Below are 9,768 nucleotides of genomic sequence, written 5' to 3' on the forward strand. Positions count from 1 at the left end.
TGCTCTAAGCGATGTTTGGTGTCTTCACTTCCTTCTCATTTATCATGCAGAATGACATCGCTGCCTTAGTCTGTGATGATGGAGATGATGATGATGGAGACACTGAAACTGAACACAAGACACAAATCACAGACTCGTATTAATTACGTATAAAGCACTAAATGGTTTATCTCTGCAGTATTTGAGCGATCTCTTAACTCATTATAGTCCTTCACGTCTATTGCGATCTCTAAACTCCGGCCAGTTGATAATACCTAGAATATCTAAATCCACTGCAGGCGGGAGATCCTTTTCCTATTTAGCACCAAAACTCTGGAAGATAAACGGCTCAGATCGCCATATACTCACTCACACACACACACACACACACGCGCACGGAGATGATGACATTTTTCAAACATTCTCAAGTCGCCAGGTGCTGTTGTTGTGTGAACGAACAGCCGGAGCGCGTTGAGGGTTTTCCGTTAGAACGGTGTCGTGTAAGTTAAGTTAATAACTAATGATCATTTTGACGGAAGTGAATCAATCAAAACTAACTTCAGCTGGACAATAACTTTATTCTAGATCTGCTGTAAAGCCTAAACAATCTGTTACTTTACTTTCCTATTATCACTGTAAAGCTGCTTTGAAACAATCTATATCGTTAAAAGCGCTGTTATAATTTTAATTTTGTGATGATTCGCTGCTGTCGTTGAATCAGCTCGAGCTGTAAAGATGAATGTTTGTTCAGATGATTCATACTGTACAATATTACCATTATATTTTAACTTTGATCATCACATCACATAAAAAGTTTATTTTTTTTAAATAAGTTTATCAGCATGTCTTTTGGGACTGTGACTTCACTGCAGTTCATTAGTTTGAAGCGAAGCTTTGAGTTTCTCTTCTGTGAGAGTCAAAGCAGCTTTTGTTCCCTCAGTTTGTTCTGGTTCAGTGATACTGATAGACCTCAGTGTTCCTGACATCATGAGGATCTTTAACAGTGTTTCTCACCTGAATACTTGACAGTGTATGTGACTGACGTCTGGAGTTGATTTCTGCGATTAAGCCGACATCTCCACTGTCTGTTGTTATCTTCATTCAGGAGTGTTGTAGTCAGAGTGATGAAACAGTGATATGGAGATGATGATGACGATGATGATGATATCTGATATCTGGAGTCTGTCTTCAGATCAACACCAGTCTGATTCACCCACAACAGCTCAACTCCCTCAGAACGAACCCAATGATTACAGGAGAGTCCAGAATACAACTGACAGGAGAGAGTCACAGAGCGGCCTGGACTGATCTCAGTCTGTGAGGATGAAGATGAAGATGATGATGGAGACACTGAAACTGAACACAAGACACAAATCACAGACTCTTATTAATTACGTATAAAGCACTAAATGGTTTATCTCTGCAGTATTTGATCGAGCTCTTAACTCATTATAGTCCTTCACGTCTATTGCGATCTCTAAACTCCGGACAGTTGATAATACCTAGAATATCTAAATCCACTGCAGGCGGGAGATCCTTTTCCTATTTAGCACCAAAACTCTGGAACAATCTTCCTAACATTGTCCGGGAAGCAGACACACTCTGTCAGTTCAAATCTAGACTAAAAACACATCTCTATGGCCTAGCAGACACATAACACACTATAGACTTCTATAACTCAATGTTCGGCTGCATAGTTTAGATCAGCCGGAAGTGGGAACACGTCCCGTAAATCCTGATGTACTCGTTTCATAATAAGGAGGATGGCGTCTACGCTAATATCAGTCTCTCTGATTATCCTGAGGTTTACCGCAGTCCGTATCCAGATCTGATGAAGGACCAGCGCCTGGACACACACACACACACACACACACACACACACATACACTCTCACACACGCTTGTACCTGGAACCTATTTCAAGGTTTGCGTTCTCGAGCCGCTTGTGCGGATGAACAGATCATTAAAGCCGGTTTTCTGTTAAAACGGTGTCATGTTAGCGGCCCCTAAGTTAATAACTAATGATCATTTTGACGGAAGTGAATCAATCAAAACTAACTTCAGCTGGACAATAACTTTATTCTAGATCTGCTGTAAAGCCTAAATCTGTTACTGTAATTTCCTATTATCACTGTAAAGCTGCTTTGAAACAATCTATATTGTTAAACGCGCTATATAAATGAAGATGACTTGACTCATAAATCATCATCTGAATTTAAAGGGAGAATTTTAAATTGACCACATAATCATAAACTTACCATGAAGAACATGCAGATAAACACGTGTATCAGTTTCTGGTTGGTGATGTTGTCCGTTCACATATTGTCTGCAGCTGTAATCTCCATAATCTTCTTCTGTGACGTTCTTGATGTTCAGAGAGCAGTCAGACTCCAGACTCAGTCTCTCATGTCTCTCTGTGTCTTCATTCTTTATCCCTAAATCTATCAGTGCAACTGTTGAATGTCTGAAGCTGCTGTAGATCCATGTAGTTGATTTGCAGTCAGAAAGAGTTTTATTACAGGACAGACGGACATTTACACCAGAACTGATGAACACATGATCCACTCCACTGGTGCCTGAAACACAGTAGATCTCAGTGATCATTATGATATTTATTAATACATTAAAACATAAACCATACCAGCATAACAAGCAGAAGATTCAATCACAGTATTTCTCATCATTTAAAGCAATCAACACACTCTCCAGAATAAACTATGAGTGTTTATCAGAGAGCTGTTCAAATCACTGACACACTCTTAATATGAAGATCATTCTTCATCATCAGATGTTTGAGTGACACTATGTCCAGTATCAGGAATAATACAGTATGATCTGTGTGTATCAATACACAACTCTGAGATCACAACGTGAATGTGTGCAAGAATAAACTGAGCATGTTCAAATCAACTCTTTCCAGACTAATTCCACTAAATGTGTTTAGAGAAAATACAGATTTCTTTACCTGTGAGAAGTGAAGAGAGAATGATCAGTCCCAGCAGACACAGATCACACTGATCAGACATTTCTGCTTCTGTCCGTTTCTGTCCGTCTTTCTCTTCATTGTATAGTTACAGCTCCTCCTCTGGTTATTCACTTCCTCTCTAGCGTTTAAATTCTGCTAGAGTTGCTATAGTGACAGTGACGTGTTGCTTTAAGTGTGTGTGAAACGTCTGAGAAGTGCATACACTGTTAACCGCACTGGCTCAACACACATCTGATCCGAACAGTTTATATCTACTTTTGCACATGAGAGCATTACTGTTAGTTTCACTTCTTTATTTTAGCAGTTTCCCGCATGACTTTAAAATCTAGAAATAAATTAAAAGAAATAAAATAATTGCATTATTAGTAATAAAATTAGTTTGCTACTTCGGTCACAGTCAGGTTTGTTTGGACTCTATTGACTCTATTGACACGATCTAAGCTCTAAAGCTTCTTCGTGTGTGTGTTCATGTTAACGCTGGCGGCGTTAGTTTGACCGCACTGGTTTAACACACACACACACACAACTGTCAGCAGTTTAGGCGGACGAGTGTGAACTCTCACACATTCGGAAAACAGCTCATCTTCTTTTCTACAACTGACTTGCTCAACTTTTTTATCTTGTTTTTCAATGTGAGGAGTTGAAGCGTGCCTGCTCAGGTGTGTGTGCAACTGGAAAACGGGTCATTAGCCATGCTAGGAGTGGATAAACTCTGTCTCCCAATACTATGCCATTTGGTCGGTGGGATTGAAGCTCTCTGTATAGTGCACTCTCTCTTAGAGTACAAGCATCATGAACAGACCCTGGCCGTTTCACAACACAGTTGGTTATTATGAGGTCGGCGTTGCCCACAAGTTGGATGTTGATGCTGTGTCTCCCCTTTCGATTGACATACTCCCACTCCCTTTCACAAGGTGCTCGGATATGCACGTGAGTACAATCATCAGCACCAATAGTGCTAGGCATGTTCCCCATTTGAAAAACACTTGTGCTTAGTCAGAGCTGTCCTTGGGAAAGGAAACAAATGGATTGATCAGACTGTCCAGCGCTACTGACATAGCCTTCACCACATTACTCACGGTTGCTTTTCTCACTCCCATTTTGTCACCAATTACTTGGTAGAAAGCCTCACAAGTGTAAAAGCACAGAGCGAATAAGCACTGTTCCTCCACGGATAAAGCAGGACTCCTTTAGGTTTGGTGTTGGAGTGTTGGCCTGACAAGATCTGTGATCAAGATAAATGGGTGCAAAGGCATGATGTGTTTAAATGGTGTCGCCCATTAACCAACAATGAGCTGATTGGTGTAAGCCTTATTGAGCTCAAGCCAAAGCAATCATGCTCAAGGATTTTAAGATCAGTGTTGGCGACACCACAGAGTTGGAACCATGAAATCAAAAGGGCCTAATTTCCCTGTGGCAGAAACATGAGAAATGCTGGACGGTGTTCAAGCCAATTTTGCCTCGATAGTAGGAGGTTTCAACCTCTGCAAAGGGTGGAGAACTGACCAAAAAAGATTTTATTCAGATTTAAAGGGTTAGTTCACCCAAAAATGAAAATTAAGTCATTAATTACTCACCCCCATGCTGTTCCAACCCCGTAAGACCTTCGTTCATCTTCGGAACACAAATAAAGATATTTTTGATTGAATCTGAGAGCTAGATCAGCTGAGAGCTTTCATCGGGATTGTCCTTCTTCTGTCCCGGAAATGTATCCACTAAATATCCCGGTTTTCAAAAGGCTACGTGAATATGTATATTCAATGATCTATTCTCTCTCCGCTTGAAATAGCCAATGCGTTGTGCTCAGAGTGGTCGGTGTCTCTTGTGTGTAGAATCCGCTATCATCGGCTCTGGGACGTGTGACGTGACGTAGGCTACATCATCTCGGCACGTCTGTCTTCTTGGCAGCTAGCCAGTTTCTACAGGCGGCAATTTGAGAAGCAGTGTGAAGAAGAATGTGCGTCGACGTCGTTCGTTAGCGTTAACATGGGTGGCGAGACGGAAGACGAAGATGACAGTCCGTTCACAAAGACGGACAGGCCAATAAAAAAGAAAATGAATCGTTCGACATACTTTAATAATGACTGGATGAAAAATGACTATTACTCCACATGGCTAAAGCCAACACCGGGCGACCTATTTTACGCTACCTGCTCCGTTTGCTCAGTTAAAATACTGGTTCAACATGAAGGCAAAACTACTTCGGATGACCATGATAAAACAAAGAAACATCAGAGTCGCGTTCAAACTCAGAGGAAAAGATTACTGACGCCGAATTAACAGCTACCTATCACGGTGGTGGCTACCTGTCAAGTGACTGTGGGAAGGTCAGTGCAAAAATATTCAGTGTCAACTAAGACGTCTTTGTGGAGAACTTTGTGGAAATTGTGTTGGCACCATTTAGTTAGCAAAGATTAGCCGCAGAGTTGCAGAAAGCACACTATTTTGCGGTGTGTTCTGATGCGTCAAATTCTGGGCACACAAAATTGTTTCCCTACACGGTCCCGTATTTATGTTTATCCGAGGGAGTGAAGTATGGACTGTTAGACTTTTACGACGACTCCAACGAATCTAGTGAAGCCATATTCAAACTAATAGTGTCTATTACTGAAAACAAAGGACTGATCAGTGCCGATGGTGCAGATAACGCTTCCGTTAAATATGTTTCTCAGAAACTCAAAGAAGCTAACCCACAAAGTGTGAAGGGCGATTGCAAGTGTCACATCACAAACAACACTGTCAAAGTAGCTAATCGTGTCTTTAGTGCTGGAGAGTGTGACGTGAAGGCCTAGTGTTGCTTTTGTTTTTCCATACGAGTCAGTAATGCCTGCAGAAAGTGTGTTCAGTCATATGGAGGATGTTTGGTCAGATAAAAGAAACAGACTGTCGGTTGCAATGGTGAAGTCTGAGCCTCAGGAAAGATGAAATTTCAAATTGTCATGCACTGAATTCAAGACATTCATTGAAGAACAGAAACCACTGATAGCCCCTAACCCTAGCTGTATGATTATGTTATTCCAATGTCTGATTGAGACATACTAAATAAAACGTGACTATAGATGGGTATGGTAAATGCAAATCTAATGTCATTCCTCTACTTATTTCTTTAGCAAAGAGGAAGCAAAAGCAAGCACAAGCACCAAATGCACTCTCCAAAAAGATTGTAAATTAAAGTGTCCGCCAAGGGCAGGAATTTCGACTTCAATATATGGATAAAGACTTCAATGAGTTCATGAACTTGACATCAGTCTCTGACAGGGACGTACTGGGACTGAAATTCAGCCCGGGACTTTAAGATGGAGAGGCCTTTTATGCGAGTGACCTTGGTATTTTAATTCTAATAGTGTTTTTATTGTATAAAGAGAATCAGATTACACTGAAGACATTCAAGATATTTTAGGATGACACCTGCCTTTTCAGGTTGTATAAGCAAATCCCCACTGCACTAAACACAACCAGGGGTGCGTTTCCCGAAAGCCTCGTTAGCCAACTATGGTCGCAAGTTCCGTCGTTATCTGCATAGTTTAACGAGTCTGTGTTTCCCGAAACCATCGTTCCAACGAACATTCGAAAACAGCATCGCAAAGTTGTGTGGTTTGAACGACAGTTCTCGACCTGTGGTTAGAGGCATCGTTTGTAGTATATTGCATCACATTTGAAGGTAATAAATTCTTATATTGAGCAAAATAAGCAAGCTGACATTCAGTACAACCAGTGCCTTTTATTTAAAATATATACAAATGTAATTTACGTCTTTTAGTTTGTCAAAAGATTTGAAGTAACGTGTTTGAAGAGTGCTCATGTGTGAACCTGCTCTACTATGTAAGAACGAGACAAATATTGAGTCTGGTAATAAAGCAAAACAACTGAGAATAATTCGAAATACTCCTCAGATGACATGTCTGTAATTTATATAAAACAAATCTAGTGTTAATTGGATCTCAAACAGTTTCATTAAAGGTAGTTATTACTCCACCACGTGCGAAACCAACATGGTTGAACGATACTTTGCGACAGTGGGTTTCGGGAAACAGTCGTGACTAGCTAGTTGATTTTTCCAACGATGCATCGTACTATGGTAGTGAATCAGCGAACTACGTCGTTGTACGGGAAACGCACCCCCGGTCAGCAAAACCTAATCTCCAACACATAAGTCACAGTATGTCATGTGTACAGTCAGTATATAATATATCTATGAAAATATAACATATGTAAGGGATAATGTATAGCGATGCGTTGTTCATTTTTGAAGCGTTTGTATTCGCTATACATTATCCAGCTTATTACATGATGGCTACCAACCAAATAAATCAATAATGTAACAAAATATAGATTTAAAAAGCAGTTTGTTGATTTAAAAACGACTGTATTGCTTCCGCTAAACCCGAACTGTGTCCATGGCAACGCTCTGTTTATCATTGAAACGTGTGTTATACTGAGCAGGTCTGTTATCAAGAAACCGACCGCGTTCTGCCAAGCCATGAAATAAATGCCCAATTGGAGGAAACGTATGCACAAACATTTGTAAGATCTTGTGGTGGCAAACAATTTTACATCACTGAATAAGAGACAAACACGTATACATTTTCTTTAAAGGTTATTTATTTTTGTGCAAGAAAAGGCCGGCAGTCGTAGAGTCACACAGAGTGTCTGCAGAGTGACGGAGAAGGGAGGGCATCCTTCCTCCTCTATAGTGGACTTCCTCTGTCATCATGAACAACACGTCTCATTACTAACACAAATCATTGGCTGTAATCATATCAAACACAGCTGTAACTGACACATTATATGGTAATAAAGTACCAACATAGGCTAAACTGTTGTGCATGAATAACAGAATATAAGCTTAGCTTTGTTTAAGCTAAGCTAATTACCGTTATGCTAGCAGAGGAGCGCTAATAGTTTCATTGGCAGGTTAACACGAAACAGGAAACTCGTGAATATTCACGTAAGCTCCGCCCATTTCCACTGGAAATCTCAGACACATGAAACATTAAATATTGCTTTGTGCTGCTCTATTTTTAAAGGTGTTTTGATCATTGTCCATTTTTCAAGAGTGCACATAAAACTAAATTTCAGACGTTAATTAGAGAGTAGCACAAGCTCGAATAAGGATAACGGATGTGTACTCACTAGAAATTCAAACTGTATTTTAATTCATATATGCATAAGATTGGCTTTATTGTCACGAAGGAAATTTGTCTTGGATACACACAATTCAATACTGCTGTTTAAATACAAATGACATCCAATTCATAAAATACAGACAACATCCTATCAACATCACACACAATATAGGAATAAAGGAAATTACACACTGATCCTCGTGCAATCGAGAGCTTGGAGCCAGAGGGGCATTTTGGGCGAATATGAGTTCTTTATATCAAAATAAAGGTCTCGATGAGCTCTATCCAATGGTGCCAAAATACCGATCTGAGATCAAACTGTTTTGAGTAAAGCAACAAAAAGACGTATCTGACGTATTTGACTTTTAGTTTTTTTGAAAATGTTAATATGCCGTACGTACATTTTTTACTTAAATACTCATTTCATGCAAGTATGCCTGTGGTTGCAATGTTTGTGGTTTAAGGTTAATAATACAGGTGACTGAAGCGTGGTCAAAATTTTGTTTTGTCTCTCCTGTAAAGTTTGTTAAAAGCCACTTACGCCCTTCTGGCTCCAAGCCCTCGCTATGATCACTGGAAAAAAAAAATATTTATTACCTAAACGTGACCCTGGACAACAAAACCAGTCACATGGGTCAGTTTTCTGAAATTGAGAGTTACACATCACATGAGAGCTGAATAAATAAGCTAACCATTGATGTATGGTTTGTTAGGATAGGTCGAGATACAACTATTGAACATCTGGAATCTGAGGGTGCAAAAAAAACCCGAAACATTGAGAAAATCGCCTTTAAAGTTGTGCATTAATGTTCAGATTTCTGCATTCACTCACAAAAAGAAATGTCTTATGTGTCTACGGTAGTAAATTTACCAAATATCTTCATGGAACATCTTTAATTAATATCCTAATGATTTTTGGCATAAGAAAAATCGATCATTTTGACCCGTACAATGTATTATTGGCTATTGCCACAAATATACAAGTGCGACATGTGACTGGTTTTGTGATCCAGTGTAACAAATGCCATTTAAAGCCTTAAAGGTGCTCTAAGCGATGTTTGGTGTCTTCACTTCCTTCTCATTTATCATGCAGAATGACATCGCTGCCTTAGTCTGTGATGATGGAGATGATGATGATGGAGACACTGAAACTGAACACAAGACACAAATCACAGACTCGTATTAATTACGTATAAAGCACTAAATGGTTTATCTCTGCAGTATTTGAGCGAGCTCTTAACTCATTATAGTCCTTCACGTCTATTGCGATCTCTAAACTCCGGCCAGTTGATAATACCTAGAATATCTAAATCCACTGCAGGCGGGAGATCCTTTTCCTATTTAGCACCAAAACTCTGGAAGATAAACGGCTCAGATCGCCATATACTCACTCACACACACACACACACACACGCGCACGGAGATGATGACATTTTTCAAACATTCTCAAGTCGCCAGGTGCTGTTGTTGTGTGAACGAACAGCCGGAGCGCGTTGAGGGTTTTCCGTTAGAACGGTGTCGTGTAAGTTAAGTTAATAACTAATGATCATTTTGACGGAAGTGAATCAATCAAAACTAACTTCAGCTGGACAATAACTTTATTCTAGATCTGCTGTAAAGCCTAAACAATCTGTTACTTTACTTTCCTATTATCACTGTAAAGCTGCTTTGAAACAAT

At 39.8% G+C, this 9,768-nt stretch overlaps 1 protein-coding gene across 1 annotated transcript; it reads right to left on the reverse strand.

Annotated features, from left to right (window-relative positions):
- Positions 1-442: 442 nt before the first annotated feature.
- On the reverse strand, positions 443-3,027 carry LOC148981859 (uncharacterized). The gene is made up of 3 exons (XM_089129272.1): positions 2,944-3,027; positions 2,237-2,554; positions 443-1,335 (listed from the first exon to the last, which is right to left on the reverse strand). Exons 1-3 carry the CDS (start codon positions 3,002-3,004, stop codon positions 977-979), a joined length of 738 nt encoding a protein of 245 aa, XP_088985398.1. The 5' UTR covers positions 3,005-3,027; the 3' UTR covers positions 443-976.
- Positions 3,028-9,768: the final 6,741 nt, after the last annotated feature.

The sequence above is a fragment of the Pimephales promelas genome, chromosome 3, assembly GCF_988280905.1.
Source record: "Pimephales promelas chromosome 3, fPimPro1.hap1.1, whole genome shotgun sequence".
Classification (NCBI taxonomy): Eukaryota; Metazoa; Chordata; class Actinopteri; order Cypriniformes; family Leuciscidae; genus Pimephales; species Pimephales promelas.

Excerpts from the sequence above, each read along its gene's own strand:
- LOC148981859 (XM_089129272.1), bottom strand. The coding sequence starts at position 3,004 with ATGTCTGATCAGTGTGATCTGTGTCTGCTGGGACTGATCATTCTCTCT. Across the intron at positions 2,555-2,943 it reads TCTCTCTTCACTTCTCACAG|GCACCAGTGGAGTGGATCAT; the intron begins GTAAAGAAATCT and ends ACTGTGTTTCAG. Across the intron at positions 1,336-2,236 it reads TTATCTGCATGTTCTTCATG|TTTCAGTGTCTCCATCATCA; the intron begins GTAAGTTTATGA and ends TCTTGTGTTCAG.